The 22,254-nt window shown below is 35.5% G+C and overlaps 2 protein-coding genes across 9 annotated transcripts in view; one reads left to right on the top strand and one right to left on the bottom strand.

Annotated features, from left to right (window-relative positions):
- ATM (ATM serine/threonine kinase) overlaps window positions 1-8,161 on the bottom strand; it is a 122,068-nt gene extending 113,907 nt beyond the window's left edge. For 3 of the 7 annotated variants that reach the window (XM_006913430.3, XM_015590578.2, XM_006913431.3), the window contains exons 1-5: window positions 7,771-8,156; window positions 7,330-7,504; window positions 3,421-3,522; window positions 3,223-3,335; window positions 1,883-2,028 (exon numbers count right to left, since the gene is read on the bottom strand). In XM_006913430.3, the coding sequence (XP_006913492.1) occupies window positions 1,883-2,028; window positions 3,223-3,335; window positions 3,421-3,492 (331 nt within the window). In that variant the 5' untranslated portion in view covers window positions 3,493-3,522; window positions 7,330-7,504; window positions 7,771-8,156. Of the gene's footprint in view, window positions 1-1,882; window positions 2,029-3,222; window positions 3,336-3,420; window positions 3,523-7,329; window positions 7,505-7,770 lie in introns of all 7 variants that reach the window. The other 4 variants (XR_003046797.1, XM_025047902.1, XR_003046798.1 and 1 more) reach the window with 3 other exon arrangements.
- A 109-nt stretch (window positions 8,162-8,270) lies between these two features.
- Window positions 8,271-22,254, top strand: part of LOC102898346 (protein NPAT) — a 50,265-nt gene continuing 36,281 nt past the window's right edge. The window contains exon 1 of one of the 2 annotated variants that reach the window (XM_006913429.3): window positions 8,271-8,433. In XM_006913429.3, coding sequence (XP_006913491.1) covers window positions 8,397-8,433 — 37 coding nt within the window. In that variant the 5' untranslated portion in view covers window positions 8,271-8,396. The remainder of the gene's footprint in view (window positions 8,434-22,254) is intronic. The other variant, XM_015590579.2, reaches the window with a different exon arrangement.

Genomic DNA, 22,254 nt, shown 5'->3' with positions numbered 1-22,254 from the left:
TAAGGAATCTGCCTGAAAAGGACAACTTAGTTGGCTGTAGAGACGAAGGAACCTCATGGAACTTAACATTTTTCACGGTTGGGTTTTCTATTCTCTAGAATGTCTAGGCTGTCTGTGTAGAAGCAAACATAAAGGAATAAACAATATTTGCTTACTGGTTCCTTCCTAGCTGCCTCTTTTTTTTTCCTAATCTTTGTTTCTTTCATCGTATTTTAGATAACACCACCAAGCAAGTGTGACGAAGTCTGGACTTGCATTTAAATTCCCATCAACCCTCAACCCTTTGAAAAAATAACTGAAGTGAGATGGCATGATAGTAGTACTCTGGTTTTGCTCTAAGATTAAAGATATTTAAGCTGCAAAGTCGAACTTGAAAGAAAAGAAGGTCTTAAATAAAAAACACCACTTTTCAACCATTTAAATGATCTTACATTGGTAATTTCATCAATTCATATCTGTAAACCAACATATTGATACTTTCGTATATTTTAAAATGTGATATCCATTGTTAATTTTGCAATTAAAGGTTTTTTTTTTTTCACTGTAAAGCAAAATTATAAACTGCATACTTCTCTAGTGGGCTACAAATGGGCTAAATATCTTACTCACAAACTCTGTAAGTACATATAACGATCTATAAAGAACCCAATGTTAGTAGCCAAAAATACAAATTTTAATGAGTGCAGGGCTATCATACAGGGCAAAAGCAGGTGTAGAATATTTCAGTGCAGCTTTCCTTTGTCTCTGCTGGAGTCCTTGACAAGGGCTTGCAGCTATCCACACAAACTGGCATCACAGAGGAGCTGAAACACTAAACTTTTGCTAAACCACGTTTTTTAGACTCAAGTCTCATATCTCTACTCTGAAATATCACTCATGAACAATCTATGGCCTTCTACTTAATAATGTTTACTAACACTGGGTTTTTCTGATTTTTAAACTAAACTTGATATCACAAAGCTACATCCTTATCTATGAAGAATAAAATCTGAGCCCAAAAGTCTCGAAACAAACATTTCTGCTTCTACTTTTTCAACATTGTATGAAGCCCATTTCCTTACATAAGCCTACTAGATCCTGCATTATGGTTCAGAAAGATTGACTCTTCAAAATATCGAGTGTACAAATTTAATGGGAGATATGTAGCTCATCAGGAGCAAAAAAATAAATAGTATTTTTTTAGATCAACAGTAAGCACAGTGTTAGTTTAAAGTGTGAGTTCTGATTGCTAAGAAGCTAATGTGATCTTAGAATTAATTAGTAAAAGAATAAAATAAAAAATGTCAAGTCCTGCTCCACTCTGTACCAATCAGAATATACCTTACGAGGTGGAGTCCCACTCTTTAAGAGAGAGGTAATTAAACTGAAGAATACTCAGAAAAGTGACACAAAAATCAGGTCATATGTACTTAAGGAAATAGGTCTGTTCAGCATAGAGCAGTTAGGGGAAATACCATGGCTAAGTTCAAATATCTTAAAGAATGTCATACTGAAAAATTGATTAGAATTTTTCTGTATTATCTCAGGAAACAGAAGCAGTAACAAAAAGACAGGTTTTTCTCTCAAAGCTATTCGAAGATAGAAAATAAAGTCTCAAAAGGTATGTTTAATCATTATAGCTACTTAAGTGCTAAGGACATAAAGAAGGGATCCAAGAAGAATGGGTAGTTGAAATAATAATTTTTAATCTTTTCAAACCCGAGACTGTATCATTCTATGCCTACATAAATTCCTCCAAATACTGAACCTATAATATTAAAAATCATTATATGTACTAGAAATTAGAGTTAGTGCTCAACTTTTATTTCACCATATTCAGACCAAACTCATACAATGATAACCTATTAAGCCAATTATTTATAATAAATAACACAGCACTTACTTTTATTTGCACATTTGATGAAGTATTTGACCAAGCTACTGATTTCTTGCATCTTTTTCTGCCTGGTGGCTTGTGCTGAGGATGACACATTTGGTCTTGCTGTCTTCAGACATTCGGTTTCTTTCTGAATATGTTTCTGTAAAAATCTTCAAGAAACCAAAATGGAATTTCAGAAACTCATGAAATGTTTAAATTATAATAGTTTCAAAAAGTCCTTCATGCCATAATAAAGAGTATTTTTTAAACCACGTTGCTTCAATCAATGTACCGGCTAAATGAAATAAATTTATCAAGGCATAAGCCACACAACGTCAATTTAAAGTCTTGTCTGCAAAGCTCTTGATCTGTAACCTCTATGATTTTCTATTGCTTTACTGTCTGCTTTCTTTTTATCACTGAAAGCTTGCAGTGCTAGTAAGGGCTCTCAATTCTCTTTCACCTATTTCTGTTATTCCATACATGACCTACCTCTTTCCTAGGCCATTGGTAACGACTTTAGCAATTAAATGAAGACTGCTTAGAAGGCATTCATGATTAATTGGAAGTGTCAAGTGCCTATCTGCCCTACCTAATCAGCTTTTGCAAAATAGTATTCATCTTTAGATAATAACTATATTGGTGGTATCTGAAACAAACTAAGTAACTGAGGAAAAGAAGCATCCATTTATCATGTTATCTGCATTGAAACTGCTAATAATCTAGTACCAAATAAGAGGTAAAAAATCAAATAGATTACCTATTCTAAAACACAGGAACAGTAAATACTCAGACTTCCTCTAGACTGCAAATGTTGTTTCAAGTTACTCAGTATTCTACACTAAAATATTTTATTTATATCTCCAAAGTCTTATAAGCTATTTCAGATATAAATATACTTCATAGTTAAAAACTGTCTTAATGTAAAAATGTATCAGCAATCAATTGTATGTTTCCAATACCTAAGTTTTGTTTTTTTAATTGCATTCATATGGAATCTAAAATTCATTTTATTTTTTTTATTATAACACCTAGAAGTTACTTAGAGCAATATTTAAAGATGTCAAAATAATAAAACTTATTATAACTTAATTTTATTCTCTAATTTTAAAGATATGAAAGGAATTCTCTAATCTTGAGTGAGACATATCTAAGACACTTTATTGAAAAATAATTTAACATTAATTTTGTCTATATAAACATCTTTTAAAAATTGTTTCAGATAAATATTATACCCCAACTTCACATGCAAGACACGTTATATAGAGAACAAAGATAAATAAGATCTAAATACACACACACACAAAATTACAACAGAAATAAAAATGAGAGAAAAATATAGTAAAAAAATTAGAATGGAATACCTAAAAACAGCATCCCAATTCAAATATTTCCCTTGCTTGGAATCTGAATGCCGATCTAAATGTTGAACAGTTTCAGGATCCCGAATCAGGCACTTAAATTTCTCAACTTCTTTCTGAAAATAAAAAAAAGGAACATAATAATGGATTAGCAACCACATGCTTGCTTCAAGGAAATACTGAATTTAAGTAATTTACTACCCTTCGTTCGGTAGCTCTATCATGTTCCAGTTGACGGCAGCAAATAAGCAGATCATTAAGTGCTAGACTCATAGTTCAGAATTTCAGAAAACAGATCATTGTCTGTAAAAAAAAAAAAAATACATATATAAAATTATTTCAGACTATGGTTTTAATATATAGTTGGATCTACCTGTACAACTAGAGGCATATCATGATCAAAGGCACAATAGTTTTTATTAACATTTCCATATTTAAATGAGACTTTCTTAGAATATAACAAAACAAAGCTTCAACATGCAAATGAGTGCTTCATGTACAGAAGCAGGATTAAAATATGAAACATGTTATTTACTTTATTGTTCTGGGACCTAAGAAATAAGACATTTAAATTGAAACATAATGAACAGAAGATAGCCATGCAAAGAATAGGGAAAGAGCACTGAAAGATTTAACACTGACCATCTGAACTATTTAAAAGCACTCTTTCTTATACGTAATGACTTATCATTTAACTGAGTCAAACTTAAAGTGTTTATGCTTTCGAATAGATATGCAGGTTATCAGAGCTACTAAGCCTTGCCTAGCACCTTCATCTCAACTGCCTTTATAGTTCATTTAATACATAAAAACAGGAGGAAAATGAAGGAAATTATATGCTACAGTGGTATCCCTTGCAAATATCAAAGGTCAACTATACTCTGCCTTAATGCCACTGCAATAGCTTTCCTCTTTTTAAGTTTTCTGATACAAGCAAATCTTCCTTTGATAATCTTAAGAAAAATCTAATAAGAAAAGCATTTTTCTAATATTTCTGAGCCTTTTTACAAAAAGAGGCTTCATTTCTATCAGACTGTTTATAAAGAAATACACTCATATGTATGCTTTTATATCTACATGTACATATATCTCAAGGAAAAAAGATGAGGAAAGTCCTTTTTTCATCCATCCATATAAATTCTACTTGATCTTTCAAGATAAAATGCTCCTCTGCCCGTTTCATCTCACGGAATCTTAAAATTGGGAGGAACTGAGACCATGTCCAATCTTCCTACAAAGGAAGAAATCCCTCCTACAAAATTAATGCTCTCTCTTTAAACACTCTCAGTGAGAGCAAACTACCTAATATTTCATTAGCAGATAGCTCTATTTCTCTTGTATTCATTGGTTCTTGTGACCCCTATTACCTCTTTAACTCTGCCATAGGTTACAGAATGTTATTTACTTGATAGTTTTTTTCATTTGGACAGGCCTATCAATTTTTATTTTTCCATTCCTTACGGTTTTATCTAGAATTTGTCCCCCTTCTTGCTCAATCTTTGTTTAAAGCCTTCTTGATTGAATCAATATGGAAAATAAAATTGGGATTCCAACCAATGAAAACACTTAAGCAATATCCAAAGAACTATAAAGACAGCCATTTTTATTCCTAAATACATTAAAGATGTTATTTATAATGTGAAAAAAAAAATGCATGTTTACTAAACATATGACACCTCCAAAAAGAGGCAGCTCTAAACTTCTTTATTAAGCTGTGGCTTTTCTGAGCTTGTTCTTTTCCCTTTCCATTTCTCAAATATTACTTTCAAAAAAACAAAACAGTTCGCTATCTATATAAATAGGAGATGTTCATTCACTGATACTTACGACAATATTTACTGGGCAACTGCTGTGTTCTAGGTACCATGTTAGAAGGATCTAGACATATAAGACATAAATCCTATCCTCCTGGAGTCATAACTAGTGGGAAACAGTGGCAATAAACAAGTACACTGATAAATCAATGCATAATTCCAAAATGTGATATATGACACAAAGGAAACAAATACACAAGTACAAAAGAGGATCATTTCTGATAAACTGTCAGGGAACAAGTCTCAGAAGAGGTTACAATAAAGCCAAAATCTGAATGAACTGGTGCTAATCAAATAGAGCTTGAAGACCAATATTTTAGGGAAGGAAACTAGCATAGCCCAATGGTCCTCAGACGGAAAAGCACATGGTATGTTGGAGGAACTGAAAGAAAACTAAAGGAGCTAGAAAGTAGTACAGCTACCCTGTGTCAGCAGATAAGTTGAATTCAATTAATACATTAATTCAGAACGATTTAGGTTCCACTCTCAACATGCAACTGAAATGATCCATATTTCCTAATTGCCTCGGAATTGCCAAATCCAAAAATCCATTCTGGATCTCAATCAAGTTGATATCTCTGCAAAATCTGACAATGATGCCAAATCCCATCTTCCTAAATATAATCCTGCCCTTGGCATGCCATTCTTTTCTAGTGGTAAGAGTATGGGCTCTTTAGTCAGACTACTTGTTCAAATGCTGCTCCTGCTACTTACAAGCTGTCTAATCTTGGGCAAGTTAGATAATCACTCTATGCCTCTGTTTTCTCAATGATAAAATAACAATACTAGAACCTACCTTAAAGAGTTATTGTAAATGGGAGAAGATATTTGCTAATGATACATCTGATAAGACGATAATATCCAAATGTATATGAACTCATACAATGTAACAAGGACAAAAAATCCAATTAAAAAATGGGCAGAAGACCGGAACAGATACTTTGCCAAAGAGGAAATACGGATGGCCAATAGATATATGAAAAGATTCTCAAAGTCACTAATCATCAGAGAAATGCAAATGAAAACCACAATGAGATGTCACCTGACATCTGTCAGAATGGCTACCATCAATAAATCAAAGAACAACAAGTGTTGGTGAGGATGCGAAGAAAAGGGAACCCTCTTACATTGTTGGTAAGATTGCAAACTGGTACAGCCATTATGGAAAACAGTCTGGAGGTTTCTCAAAAAATTAAAAATTTTTTGACCCAGCAATTGCACTTCTGGGTATTTATACAAAGAAAACTAAAACAGTAATTCATAAAGATCTATGCACCCCTATATTCATGGCAGCACAATTTTCAATAGCCAAGATATGGAAGCAACTTAAATACCCATCAACAGAAACAAGTTATGGTCCTTATATCCAATGGAACAGTACTCAGCCATTAAAAAAATGAAATCCTACCATTTGCAACAACATGGATGGACCTAGAAGTTATTATGCTGAGTGAAACAAGTCAGAGAAAGATAAATATCATATGATTTCATTTATACGCAGGCTCTAAGGAACAAAAAGAACAAACTAATCAAAAACAGACTCATGAATATAGAGGATAATCTGGTGATGGCCAGAGCGGAGGAAGATTGGGGAGCTAGGAGAACAGGGTGAAGGGTTAAAGAAGTACAAATTAGTAGTTGAGAAATGGTCACTGGGATGGGGAACACAGCATAGAGAATGCAGTCAGCATTAATGTTTTGGCTAGGTGGAGAGCCAGAGGAGAGAAAAAGCAATTGGGGGATTGTTTTGTAAACTATATTAATGTCTATCTAACCAAAGTACTGTATACTTGAAACTAAAAAAAAAAAAAAAAAAAAAAAAAGTTATTGCAAGATTTAAGTACAAGTTTAACAGTATGTGGAACACAGCAAATGCCCAAAAAGTTATCATTAGTGATTATCATCACTATTTCCTGTTTCATAAATCTCTTTGGATGTTTGTTCTTCTACCCACCTCTGAAAGGACATACTTTTCTCCTCACTCTGTATTTTCTCAGTGGGATTTCATCCACTTCTATGTCTTCAACATGTTGAAATGCCCAAATCTATTTCATTTAATATCCAACTTCACTTTCGAGCTTCAAGAACCTTCTACATTTTCTGCCTTTATACGCACTACCCCTTCTGTGTAGAAGGCTCCTCCCATCCTTGTGGGCAATCTAACACTGCGAAGTTTCAGCACAAACTAAAAAATTATCCCAGGCTGACTTTCCACAGAACCTCATTCAGACCCTTGTACCATCACAGTTCTATCACGTTACCATTCGGAATTGTTAGTCTTTTTATTTATCTGTACCTGGTAAAAACAGCAGCGAACGCTCTCGAATGCCACCACAGGCAAGGATTATCACAAGGAAGACAGTACAGCGAGGTTACACAGCTGACAGAATTCCAACTCCGGAGAGCAGTGTGAGTCCAGAGCCGGTAATCTTAACCAGGCGACCGTAAGTTTAAGCCTCAACGGATGCTCGCTGATTAAAATTATTAGAGGGGAGTAAAATATGATTAGTCATGTAGTTAAAACGGGACGCGCAAGAGGGTTCAATTTAGGGCATTTAGAAAAAGGTTCATGGCTAAAACCGCTAGTGGCTCGGAGAGGCCGGGATAGATAGATAGCGTGTAGAGAGGAGTAAAGGGCCGCTCGACAGCAGTGCGTAAGATTGGCAGCCTGAGGGCTAGGACAGAACGGCTCGGATACCACTAAATAACCCCGACAGCACTGCTTCCGTGCCCCTACCGATGGACTCCGACAGCCAAAGCGCAATCTCTTCAAGTTGCAAGGATGCAACCCAAATCGCCGCTTCACCAGCCTCCGCCTGCGGCTACAGCCGCTCGAGCCCGCTATTCACGCACTTTTCCCGCTTCCGGGTCAAATCCGGCGTGACCACGCAGCGCCCGTCTTGGGAGGAAGAAATGAACTGACCCGGCGCCCGGGCACCGTCTGCCCATGCGCGCCAACATCCCTGGTTCTTCGCTCCACGCACGCCCCCAAAATTTTGGGCTCCGCTGAAGACACGCGCCTGCGCCTTGCCCACCAATGGCGTGCGCCCTTGCGTTTGCTGCTTGCCCTCTGGCTCGCGCTCCTGGGCAAGCAGCCCACCTCCTCGCCTCCCTTTAATCCCACCTCTCCAAATATGAGGGCGGAAATGACGACAGTTCCAAAGAGAACGGAGGCGGGTTTCATTTCGGCGCCTTTCTTTCTCCCGCGGAAGCGATTGGCTGGCGTGGAACGAAAGAGGCGGGACAAATTGCCGCGGGTTCAGTGCCGCCAGTGGAACCGGGAGATGCGGCGCAGGAGCTGTCGCTGTGTTGGCTTTTTCCTGAGTCTTGTGTCTTATTGCGGTTCCTTCTGCGGCTTGGATCATGTTGTTACCCTCGGACGTAGCCCGGCTGGTATTGGGTAAGTTCGGACGCGGGAGGGAGGGATATTGGACCAGCTAAGCCGGGCCGAAGGACCTTTGGGACCGAAGGCTTTCCCAGGGTGGGGAAGCTTTAGGGTTTTGCCTCCCCACCTACAACTTCAGCCTGGCAGTGAGTCTTCTTCAGCCGGTGGCTCGGGGACTTTCGCCTCTTTGTGTGTGGATGCTTCTCTCCTCAGAGGCTGCGTGGCGAGGGGAGGACTGAAGAGAAGCTCGGGCTGGAACAACCGAGGCCCTGATTCGGAGGGCAAGTTGGGCCTGCACACTTAATTGGGACCCTTGAAGGAAGATTGTCTACGTGACGGACGGGCTACGTGTGTTTCAACCTTGGGCACACTTTTCCTTGTCAAGGCTGAGACCAAAGTAGGAAAAATAAGGACTTCCCCAGCCGCCCAGCTTTGTAGAAAGACCTTCCTGACGCCCTTCTCATAAGTCGCCCTTCGAACTACGAATTTCGGGCAAATGGGTGTTCTTCCCTCTCTCTCCCCTCCCCCCGCAATAAGTCACCCAGTGTTGAGGTTCGAAATGCCAGTTGCATATTTTAAAAGAGCAGCAATTTCTATTTCGATTAGCAAAATATTTCACAGAGGAAATACGCCTTCCAGATGAATTTTCTTGTCCTGGTTAGTTTTTCCTCCTTTTGAAGAGGGTGAATTCCACGGCCAGTTGTCAGGGTATATCGTCTGTGTGGAAAACGGGTTTTGTTGTTATTTGTCCCCTGAAAGAATAACGAGGATTGTACTGCTGGGAACGAGAACCGCATAAAGCTCAAAACTGGAGCCAATGATTTACAGACATCGTTTGCGTTATCTTTGAAAGTAAATGCTAAACATCTGTGATGAAACTTACCGCAATATCCACAGCCATTACTACCATTCTTTTGTTTTAAAAAACCCATTTGTCTTTTTTTTTTTTTTAAATACTCATTCTTGTCCAAAGAAATAGTGTTTGTGCACAGGCTGTTGATACACACATTTTACAGGAAATATTAGAGGGTAGTGGTTCCACCATCCATTTTTGGAAAAACTAATTTAATGGCTTGTTTAATATTTTGTTAATGTTTGGCTATTCTTTTGCCCACTTTATCAGAATTGAATATCAACAGTTAACCTACATCTGTATCTATGAGAAAAAGCTATCTCGTAATTGTTGTATTTATTAGGCTCACATGTATACCAATTTAAAGTAGACTTTCAGTGTTCACGATAACGTTGACATACTTTTTTTCCTTCCATGCAGTGTTTGCTTAAGAATTTTTGAGTTTTAGCAGTTTGGTAATCCAAATATCCTTCAGTAACCACAGTCTTCAACAGTGTTTCTTAACTTCAGCACTGACATTTGCTGCCAGATAAATATTTATGGGGAACTGTCCTGTACACTGGGATGTTTAGCAGCATTCCTGTCCTCTATCTTTTAGATGCCAGTAGGACCCCACTCCTCACCTCTTACAGTTGTGACAATGAAAATGTCTCCTGATATTGCCACTATGTTCCCTGGAGGGCAAAATCACCCGCAGTTAAAGAACCACTCATCTTAAAAAAGCAATATGTTTTTCTATCTGGAATAATTCATACCAACTTGTGAGTCTTTATTCTTCACAAACAGCGGCTATGCTTGACTTCCAAATTTTTCCCAATGGATAAAAACTCCAGAGTCGTTTCTTATCTAAACTAGTTTTGTCACTCACATTCCATTTTGATTGCTATATATCCTAGCAATATGCTTCCGATTACTTCTCTTTTGGATTTGTGTTATGGCTTCTCAATATGTAGTCTTCATCTTATTTACTGTTACAAAATCTGCCTAATGCATTCATTCACACTATACCTATTTTCAAAGCTGAAACAATTATCCACTTACCAAGAATTTCAAGTTGTGCAAAAGAATATGTAATAAAAAAAAAAATCTCCCCACATTCACTGCTCTTGCATTTTTTCATTTAGCATTATATATCTTGAAGCTCATATCAACACATAGAGGTCTATAATTCCAAAACTTAGTGGCTTTAAATATTAACAGTTTTATTTGCTCATGTTTTTTCTGTCAGCACCCTCTCCCCATCTTCATCCTTCTCTGTTGTCGGCCCCTTCATGATATTTTCTTGAGCAAATCTTTGAATGCCTGGTATGTTCCAGATACTGCCAAATGCTAAGAATAGAGAAGTAAACGCTTAAAGTTTACATAATTAGGATTTTTTTACCCTTGCACATACACACACATCGAACATTTCACTTGTACCCCACCTCACATTCTAATACTGTCATCCTTTGATAAGTTAAATTTATTCAAAGAACAGTGAATTTCACATAGTTGCTCTACTTCCTCACCTACCTTTCCTTCTTCAGCATACTACACTGACTTGTATCTCACTACTCAAACAGCTCTTGCTATTCAGCTATAACCAGCTGTTAACTTTCTGGAATTTCGTTAAGTATTGCACAGGCCAAAATACATCAAAGTTGCTTATTGCCACTGGGCCACTAGTTTGGTTTTTATCAGTATGTAATACAAAGTGCCCTGTGGAACTGATCCTGTGTGCCTCTCCATCTCAACTTCTCAACATCTATGCTGTGCTCCAGGTATAAGAAACTACTTGCAGTTTCTCCAAATATTCCTATCTATTCTCTTCCTTCTGCAGTATTTTTCTAGTATACTTATTTTCAAGGTTCAGATTTAATATAATCTCTGAAACCTCTTTTAGCAGGTACAGTTAGTGTTTTTTCCTTTAATGTTCCCATACCATTGAACATTACTTCTGTTATACCCTTGCCATGTTCTATTGTAACTTGTTTACTTTTTGTGTGTGTGGAAAATATACACAAAATTTAAACATTTTACAATTTTTAAGTATACAGTTCTGTTGTATTAAGTTTATTTACATTGTTCTGTAACCATCACCATCACCCTCCTCTAGAACTTTTCATCTTCCCAAACTGAAACTTATCTTTTTATCTTATTCAGTATTCTTAATCTGAATTAATAGACAGGCTTCAAGAATTCTGGGCTCCCCAAAACTATAAAGGTTTATGTGCATTTGGGGCCATTTTTATGGATCAAGTGTTTAGAACTTTCTTTAAATTCCTAAATAGGTTGGTTTGTTTCTGCATGAGTTAGCATCCATTCAGGAAAACAAACCAATCTGAGTATTTAACATGGAGAGATTTAATGAAGGAATTGGTTACACTGATGATGGAAAAGCTAAGAAGACAAACAGCTTAAGCCAATTCAGAAGGTAGCAATAGCTGAAAGTCACTAAGGTAGTCAGAAGGACAGAAGAGATGAGGCAACCCAGAAGCTGGATTCACTCTGGAATATGGAAGGTAGGTTTATCTGGTGAGAGAACAGTAGTCATAGAGATTCTACCAAGGCAGAAAAGGAATGAGAGGAAAAAAAAATGCGGCTTCTTCCAACTGCCCTCCAGTCTCACACTGGTCCCTCCCGTTTATTGAACCCAGCCAGAAGCCAGCTGACCTGGAGCCTAGGAAACATTGCCTGTATGGGGTCAGGTTTCCTGTCATATAGTACAGAGTAGGAGAAAGGCAGAGAATAGATTCAAAGGCAAACAGAACCGGGACTGGCACACCCCCAAAAGGTCAAGAGCCACTGTTTCTATTCACCTTTATATCACCAAGACATTATAGATATTTAATAAATACAAAAGTGCAGCTGTGATCATGACATTCTCCTTTGTCTACTGAATACCTCTCATTCAGATTCTATTTATTCATGTTATTCATGATAATATGTCATTGTTGACATAACTTTTTATGATCCTTACCCAGTCTATATTTTTATATTAGTTTTAGACATATAGTGCAATGGCTAGACATTTATATAATTTATGAAGTGATCCCCCAATTACTCTAGCATCCATTTAGCACTACACACAGCCATTAACAATAATATTGACTATATTCCCTATGCTTTACTCTATCCCCTTGACTGTTTTGTAACTACTAATTTGTCCATCTTCATCCCTTCACCTTTTTCACCCAGCCCTGCAACCTACCTCCCCTTTGGCAACCACCAGTTCTCTGTATCTGTGAGTATGTTTTCATTTAGTTCTTTAGATTCTGCATGTAAGTGAAATCATATGGTATTTATCTTTCTCTCTGACTTATCTCACTCAGCATTATACCTTCTAGGTCCATCCATGTTGTTGCAAATGGTAAGATTTTTTTATGGCCAAGTAATCTATTATGTATGTACCACATCTTCTTTATTCAGTTGTTTGTGGATGGTGCTTAGGTTGCTTCCACATCTTGGCTATTGTGAATAGCGCTGCCATGAACATAGGAGTGCATAGATCTTTACGAAACTAGTGTTTTGGTTTTTTTGGATAAATCGAAGTGGAATTGCAAGGTCAAAAGGTAGTTCTATCTTTAATTTTTTGAGGAACCTCCAGACTGTTTTTCATAGTGGCCGTACCAGTTTGCAATCCCAGCAACAGTGTATGATGGTTCCCTTTTCTCCACATCCTTGCCAACACATCTTGTTTTTTAATTTATTGATGATAGCCATTCCGACAAATGTGAGGTGATATCTCGTGGTTTTCATTGGCATTTCTCTGATGATTAGTGACGTTGAGCATCTTTTCATATCTACTGGACATCTGTATTTCCTCTTTGGAGAAATACCTGTTAAGGTCTTCTACCCATTTATTCTTAGCCATTCTGTCTTTTTTAGTTGTATCTCCACCTATTCTGGCATATACATTGTGCTTCATCCAAACTGGGCATGTTCCCCAAACATGCTCTTTATATATGCTTTTTATCCGCTTCTTTGGAATTCCTCAACCATCCTTCAAGGCTCTTCCTTGAAATGCTGCATAATTTTCTCCAAGTCTGGTAATACTTTTCTAGTCTCTACCCTCTCCTGAAGTAAGTCCTAGTGTCTTACCACCTTTGCTTTGTCTTAGTTATTTGTGTGTAGTATATTTTCTGTGTCCTAGTAGATCATAACTTCTTTATAGACAGAGACTTTGTTATTTGTGGATCTAGTAATATAAGGCACCGTAAGTTAAGTCTTCCCAAGAAGTATTTATATTTTTTAGGATCATTAAACCACTGATTTTTCTGGGGGATTATTAGATTATGTGAAGATATTCTCAGGTCAGGGGATTTGCTATCTCTTGCTTTCTTAATCAGGCACCTCTCTTTTTATCTTTATAAATAGGAAGAAGAGAAGCCAGACTCTTGGCACCCTAGTTCCTAAAATTTGAATACCCTTGATATAGTTAGAATTTTTATCTTTCTCTTTTTCAGTTATGTTTCCCCTTCAGTGTATTTCGTTACTCATTACTACAGCCACTGAAAAGCAGGCAGAAGGCAGTATTGAGAAAAAGGAAACCCTGGCATACTTTCTTACCTATTTGAATGTCTTTGTCAGAAGTTTACACAAACGATAGTTATTTTAAAGTTAATTTTAGGAATAAAAAGGAGAAACAACTAATGTTAATTGAAGAGTAATTATTTGTATTATTGTAATAAGAGAAAATTGGTCCCTAGTTTGTATTTTCATTGTAACATTTGAGATTTAGAATAATTTGTACAGAAAATTTCCCCTATTATGGTTGAGGATTGGTTACAATCAGGGCTTAATGATAAATAAGCTTTTTGTAGGCAAATAACTGGTTATATAATGATAAATGAACATGAATGTAGTCAATCATTGCTTTACCACATTATTTTGGAACTTCTGGGGCAAAGGTAAAGCAAAATAAGTTTAATCTAAAATGGCAACTCTAGATTGCCTAAAGTGAGGCATGTTTTTAAGAGCAGAAGTTATATATCTCATATATTGTTATTTTTAGATGTAGTATAACTTTTAAACACTTGTTTTAGAAGTAATCTAGCCACTTAACAGTCATTTCTCAAGTGTCTATGAAAGTATAATGTCTTTTGATAAGCATAAACTATATAATCTGTGATGATTTCTTTCCTAGGGGATGCTAACACAAATAGCCATATTTTCTTAGAAAGGTTAACTGCATATCACTACATTTCGTCTAGGGAAGTGTTCTCAACCTTTATTTCATTATCACACCCTTAAGGAATATTTTTAAACATTTTTTTCCCTAATCACCCCTCCCACATGAAATTTAAATATCACAAATGTGCGGTTTATATATTGTATGTATATCTGTGATTTATGCATAAAAAGAGTGATATTTTCTTTGTTCTACTGCCTTCCCAGTACTAATTTTCACCCCCTTGAGTGAAATTTTTGAGAATGCTTGGTCTAGAGAAAATCAAATCTACTTTAAGGAATTAGATTTCATACCACTGTCTGTTAGAAACTCCTAGTGGTTATAAAAACTCTGTGCTTTTAAAATTCTGTACCATGAATAGAACCTATTTATCTGAGGTCTTCAACGTAAATCTTGAAGTACATATAGAAAAAGCTCCAACTGCCCTGATTCCAGGATGACTGATGGTTTATACATATTTTAAATTTCTATATTCATGAAATACTAGTAGCAGCTGACTTATTCCAAATAACATAACTCAGAAAGTCAACCATCTTAAAAATGATTTCTTTTTACCTGGCTTTAATTTTACAGTTTTATGCTAGGTTTTTTATTTGTGAAAAATTAAAAAAAAAATAGCAATCTATATCCATTTAATTTCACGACTGAGGTGATTTCACATTGTCGGTGACGGGGATATTGAAGTAGTAGTATCTGAGATTTAAAAAAAAAGGTTTCTTCTCATTTCTGAATGCTTTCCCATGCTCCAAAGGACAGCGTCTTTGGTTTTTTTATTTTTACATTTGTTTATTTCTCCCTATAGCATTAGTTAGAAAGAGGTTGGAAAACTCATCAGCCAAAGGTAGAAAGTTGTGAGTTGGTTCCCAAATCCCAGCTTGGGCATTGCCTAAAAACAGGAGACAATTTCCTTGCTCTTTCTTTTTTATAGCGTTATTTATTGACTCTGTGGGCCCATTCATTTGTTTTTCGACTTGTAGGACTTGGTCAAAGATAGGGTTTCAGGTGAAAAGAGTAGAACCTTAAATTTTTTAAGTTGGAAGAAACCTTAGAAATAATTGCTTTAGTACAGCAGGTCCTCAAATAACATTTCATTCAGTGTTGATGGATGCCAGCTCATCAACTTAACTCTTGTTTATATCAATTAGCCTGTGGTAAAATTTGTTTCATTATACGTCATTTTGCTTAGTCACAGACAGAACCTATCAACAATGTTAAGTGAAGGCTTACTGTAGTTAATAGTTATTGACTAGTGTACCACCACTGAGCTAAGTATGCTATGAAGGCAATATAAGGGAATCTAGTATCTGGTGATTGGAATATGGTACATAGTGAGAGAACTTAAAAAAAAAAAATTCTAGTAATAGAAACACTAGACCCGAGGAATGAGTCACAAATAGCTAGGCTAGGAAAAAATAAAGCTTCCCAAGCAAAAGGAGTAGAGTATACAGTGCCTTGAAATAAGAGCATTCATTTATTTGCAGAATTGAAAGACCACATTGGCTAGGAGATATGGAATAACAAGACATAAGACTAAAGAAATTAGGATGCAAAACAAGTAGAACCTCATTACATGTTAAGAATTTAGGATTATGTTTTTTTCGTTGAGATAGAATTCATATACCACAAAGTGTAAAATTCAGTAATTCTTAGTATATTCACAATTTTGTGCAGTTATCACCACTACCTTAATTCCAGAACATTTCCATTACCCCAAAAAGAAACCCTGTGCCTGTTAACAGTTACTCAGTTTCCCACTTTCCTCATCCTCTAGCAACCTACCTTCTGTCTCTGTGGATTTACCTATTCTGGACATTCCATGTGAATGGGATTATACAACATGTGGCCTTTTGTGTCTGACTTGAACTTAACGGTTTTGAGGAATCATCCATGTTATTATAGCAAGTGTACTTAGTAAACTTTTTATGCCTGAATAATGTTCCATTGTATAGCTATATTAGTTTGTTTTTCCATTCACTGATGGACTTTTGGGTTGTTACCACTTGTGGGCTATTACAAAAAATGCTGCTATGACCATTCATGTACAAGTTTTTGGACATGATTTTAATGCTCTTAGATATATACATAGGAATGGACTTTCTTGGTTATATGGTAATTCTATGTTTAATATTTTTGAGAACTCAGCCAAGTGGTTTTCCAAAGTGATTGCACCATTTTTATGTTCCTACCAGCAATATATGAGGTTTCCAGATTCTCTACATTTTTGCAATGCAAACAGTCCCTGACTCATGATGGTTCCATTTACAATTTTCAACTTTATAATGGTGCAAAAGTGATAGACATTCAGTGGAAACTGTACTTAGATCTCGATCTTTTCCCTGGCTAGCAATATTCAGTGTGGTACTCTCTTGCTATGCTGAGCAGCAGCAGTGAACTGCAGCTCCCAGTTAACGTGATCATGGCATGCAGGTAGAAAACTGATAGTCTACAGTGTACCCTGATTTTTTTGGTTGTCGTGTCTTCACATCCCATTATGTCTATGGAACACCCTGTATCTCCTTCTGGTGAGAAAGGAAGGCAATTACTCTTGAGCTGAAACTCCAAGGTGATTGCCCAACTGTAGTCTAATGTAAGTGTTCTGAGCATGTTTAAGGTAGGCTATGGTAAGCTATGATATTTGATAGGTTAGGTGTATTAAATGCATTTTCAACTTCAATTTTCAACTCATATTGGGATTATGTGGACATAACCCTATCGTAAGTCGAGGAGTATATGTATTTACTGCTGTCTGTCTTTTAATTCTACCTATCTTAGTGGGTATGAATTGGTTATATCTCATTATGGTTTTGCTTTTACATTTTCCTAATGACTGATGAAGTCGAGCCTCTTTTCATGTGCTTATTAGGAGTTTGTATATCTTCTTTGGAGAAAGGTCTGTTTAAATCTTTTGTCCATTTTTTAATTGGGTTGTGTTTTATTGTCTTGTAAGTCTTTTACATAGTCTTAATTTTTACATAAATTCTAGTCCATATCAGATAAATGATTTGCAAATATTTTCTTCTATTTTGTTTGCTGGTTGTCTTTTTACTTTCTAGTTAGTATCCTCAGGAGCACAAAAGTTTTTAATTTTCTGTTTTTCCTTTGGTTGCTTGTTCTTCACATGTCGTATCTGAGAAACCATTGCCTAATCCAAGGTCAAAAAGAAAGATTTACAACCTTTGTTTTTTTCCTAAGAGTTTTATAGTTTTAGCTCTTAAATTCATTTTGTGTTCATTTTTGTATTTGGTGTGAGGTAAGGATCATTCTTTTGCTTGTGGATATCTAGTTGTCCCAGCACCAATTGTTGAAACTACTATACTTTTTCTCAGTTAACTCACTTGGCACTCTGAAAATCAATTGACCGTAAATGTCTGCACAATTCATTCTGTTCCATTGATCTACATGTCTGTCCTTGATCTACATGTCTGTCCTAGATTTACACATTGCCTAAATTTACTTTAGCTTTGTGGTATGTTTTGGAATGGGTGTGAGCCCTCCAACTTTTTTATTTTCGAGATTGTTCGGTTACTCTGGGTCCTATGTCTTTCTGCATAAATTTTAGGATCAGTTTGTTAATTTCTGCACAAAAGGTAGATTTTGATAGGGAGTGTGTTAACTGTGTAGATCAACTTTGGGAGTGCTGACATCTTACTAGTATTAACTGTTCCGACCCATGAACACAGGATATCTTTTCACTTAGTCTTCTTTAACATCTTTCAGTGTTGCTTCCCAGTTTTTAGTGTGGTCATACTTTTGTTTAACTTATTCCTAAGTATTTTCTTCTTTTTGGTGCTATTGTAAGTGGAATTGTTTTCTTAATTTCATTTTTGGATTTTTCATTGCACGTGTGTATAGAAATAAAAGTTATTTTTCATATTCATCTTGCAGCTTCGCTGACATCCTTTATTTGCTTTAATAGTTTTTCTGTGTGTGTGTGTGGATAGATTTCTTAAAATTTTTTATATAGAATATCATATCATCTGCAAGTAGTTATTTAACTCTTTCTTCTCTTCCAGTCTGGATGCTTTTTATTTCATTTTCTTAATTGCCCTGGCTAGAACTTGCAGCACCATGATGCATAGACGTGGCAAGAGCAGACATCCCTATCTTGTCCCTGATCCTGTGGGAAAAGCTTTGAGTCTTTCACCATTGAATATGATGTTAGTTGTGAGATTTTCATAGATGCTTTTTCTGGGTTAAAGAAATTCCTTTCTACTCCCGGTGATTTTATCATGAAAAGGTGCTGGAGTTTGTCAAGTGGTTTTTCTGCATCTATTGAGATAACAATGTGGTTTCTTATTAATATAGTATTTTACATTGATTTTTGTTTTATTGAACCAACTTTGCATTACTGGCACAATCTCACTGGTCATGCTATATAATCATTCATCTCTATTATAAACAAGTGTTACTGGATTTTGTTTGCTAGTGTTTTGTTGAGAATTATTACATCTACTTTTTCATAAGTTTGTGTGTAGTTTTCTTGTGATGTCTTGGGTTATTTTTTGATGTCTCTGGTTTTAGTATTGGGTTATTATTGGGTTCAGATATGTTAAGGGAGGTCTCTACTCGGTTTTTTCTTTCTTTGAAGAGTTTGCAAAAGATTGGTGTTGATTCTTTCAGTGTTTGGTAGAATTCACCAATGAGGCCACTTGATTCTAGGCCTTTCTTTATAGAAAGTTTTTTTTTTATTACAGTTCAATCTTGATTTAGCTCTCTTCAGATTTTCTATTCTTGACTCAGTTTAATTATTTTCTGTTTTTCTAGGAATTATCCACTTTACCTAGGCTCACTAAATTATTGGCATATAGCTAGCTGTTCATGGTATTTCTTTCAATCAAATATATTTCTGAAAGGTCGATAGTATTATTGTTTCTTCTTTCATTTCCTGTCTAGTAATTTGTCTTCTCTCTTATATCCTTGTCCAGTCTAGCTAAATATTTGTCAATTTTGTTGACCTTTTCAGAGAACCAACATTTGGTTTTATTGATTTTTCTCTTTTATTTTTTGTCTCCTCTAGTAATTATTATCTCCTTCTGCTTTTGGGTTTAGTATGATCTTTTTCTAGTTTCTTAAAGTAGAAGGACAGGTTATCGATTTGAGATCTTTTCATCTTAATACGAGTATATACAGATGTAAATATATCATTAAGCACTGCTTTAGCTGCAGCCCATACAGTTTGGTTTGATATGTTGTGTTTTTGTTTTCATTTATCTCAATATTTTTTCTGCTTTCCTTGTGATTTCTTTGACCCCTTGGTTATTTAAGAACATGGTGTTTAATTTCCACATATTTCTGAATTTCCTACATTTTCTATTATTATTGATTTCTAATTTCATTCCAATGTGGTCAAAGCATATACTCTATACGATTTCAGTCTTTTTAAATTTTTCGAGACTTGTTTTATGTCTGAATAATGATTTATCCTGGAAAATGTTTATGTGCACTTGAGAAGAATGTATTCTATTTTTGAGTAGAAGATACCATAGACTATAGATATCCATTTGGTCTGGTTGGACTAAAGTATTCAAGTCTTCTGTTTCCTTGATCTTCTCTTTAGTTCTCTATTATTCAAAGTATAATACTGAAGTCTATAACTTTAATTGTTGAATTGTTTATTTCTCCCTTCACTCTCAATTTCTGCTTGATGTTTTGAGGGCCTCTGTTCTTAGGTGCATATCTGCTTGTAATTCTTATCTTTTTGATTTTTTGAACTTTTTATTGACATCTTTCTAACAATGTTCTTCTTAACATATACTTTGTCCAATATTGATATAACCTCTCCAGTTCTCATTTGGTTACTGTCTGGATGCCATGTTTTATTCCATCCTTTTATGTTCAGCCTGTTTGTGTCTTTGACTCTAAAGTGTTTTTATTGTGGAGAGCATATAATTAGATCATGTGTTTTATCTGTTCTGTGAGTCTCTACCTTTTGAGTGTTTAATGTATTATCGTTTCATGTAATTATTGATAAGGTGTGGATTTTGCCATTTAGTTTTTTGTAGTCTATATATCTGTTGACTTCTTTGTTCTAATCCTCTATTACTGCCTTTTTGTGTTAAATATTTTCCAATTACTATTTTAATTCCATTATTTTCTTTATATTTTTTATATTTGAATTATTTTCATAGTGATAGCTGAAAGATTAGAATTAACTTAAAACAATCTTTTTTTGGATTACTACCAACTTAATTTGAATACTATATAAAAATTTTGCTCCTATATAACTTCATTGTCTTCCCCCTCCTTTTAGCTGTTAAGGTCATATAAATTACATCTTTATACATCGTATGCCCATCAACTCAGATTTATAATTATTGCCGTATGTAATTGTCTTTTAAAAGAGAGAAAACTACAAAAACCATTTCTACTGTTTTACGATTACCTGTGTAATTACCTTTACCAATGTTCTGTTCTTTTCTTTTTAATATGGATTTGATTTACTATCTAGTCTCTTCATTTTAGCCCAAATAACTCCCTTTAGTCTTTCTTACTGGGCAAGTTGGCTAGCAACAAATTCTGTTGTTGTTTTTTTTAAATCTAAGAGTATCTTAATTTCTTCATTTTGAAGGAGTTTTGCTAGATATAGAATTCTTGGTTAACTCTTCTTCTGTCAGCACTTTGAATATGGTTCCCGTGGTTTCTAATGAAAAGTCAGCTGTTAATCCTTTGTATGTGAGGATGCCTTGTATATGATGAGCTGTTTCTCTCCTTCTCTTCCAAGATTCTCTTTTTTGTCTTGACAGTTTGGTTATGATGTGTCTAGGTATGGCTCTCTTTGAGTTTATCCTACATGCAGTTTGTTGAGCTTTCAGGATAAGTAGATTAATGTGTTTCCTAACATTTTGGATGTTCTTGGACATTTTTTCTTCATATATTCTTCTGTCCTTTTCTGTTTTTCCTCTCCTGGGCCTCCCGTTATGCTTATATTGGCACAATTGATAGTGTCCCACAGGTCTATGAGACTGTTCACTTTTTGTGATTTTTGTTTGTTTGTTTCTGTTCCTCATACTGGATAATCGTGTTTGTCCAAGTTCAGGTTCACTGATTCTTTCATCTGCTTCCTCAAATATGCTCTTGAGCTCCCTCTAGTTAATTTTTCATTTCAGTTATTACACTTTTCACCTCCAGAATTTCTACTTGTTTTTTTTCCTTATAATTGTTCTTTCTTTTTTCTTTTTTGTCATATTTTTTATTTTTCAATTACAGTTAATACAATATTATGTTAGTTTTAGGTGTACATCATAGTGATTACACATTTATATAACTTATGAAGTAATCACTGATAAATCTAGTACCAATCTGATACCATACGTAGTTATTACAGTATTATTGACTATATTCCTTATGCTGCACTTCACATCCCCATGACTTTTTTGTAACTGCCAGTTTATACTTCCTAATCTCTTCCCCTTTTTAACCCATCCTTTCACCACCCCCTCCCCCCCAATCTGGCAACCATCGAAATGTTCTCTGTAACTGAGTCTGTTTCTGTTGGTTGTTCGTTTATTTATTTTTTTTTACTTTTTTTCTTTCAGTTTCCTTTTTTTATTAAATTTATTAGGTTAACATTGGTTAATACGATTATATAATTTTTACATGTACATTATAATTTGACATCTATATATTCTATTGTGTGATTACTACCCAAAGTCCAGTTTCCTTCAGGTACCATATATTTGATCCCCTTTACCCACTTCACCCTCCCGCTATATTTGAACCCCATTACCCTGTCTAGCTCTTCCCTCCTCCCACACCCCCTACCCTCTGGTAACCACAAGTCCATTATCCATGACCCTGAGTCTATGTTTCTCCT

The sequence above is a fragment of the Pteropus alecto genome, unplaced genomic scaffold, assembly GCF_000325575.1.
Source record: "Pteropus alecto unplaced genomic scaffold, ASM32557v1 scaffold385, whole genome shotgun sequence".
Classification (NCBI taxonomy): domain Eukaryota; kingdom Metazoa; phylum Chordata; class Mammalia; order Chiroptera; family Pteropodidae; genus Pteropus; species Pteropus alecto.
This window is presented reverse-complemented; position numbering and strand designations above follow the sequence as displayed.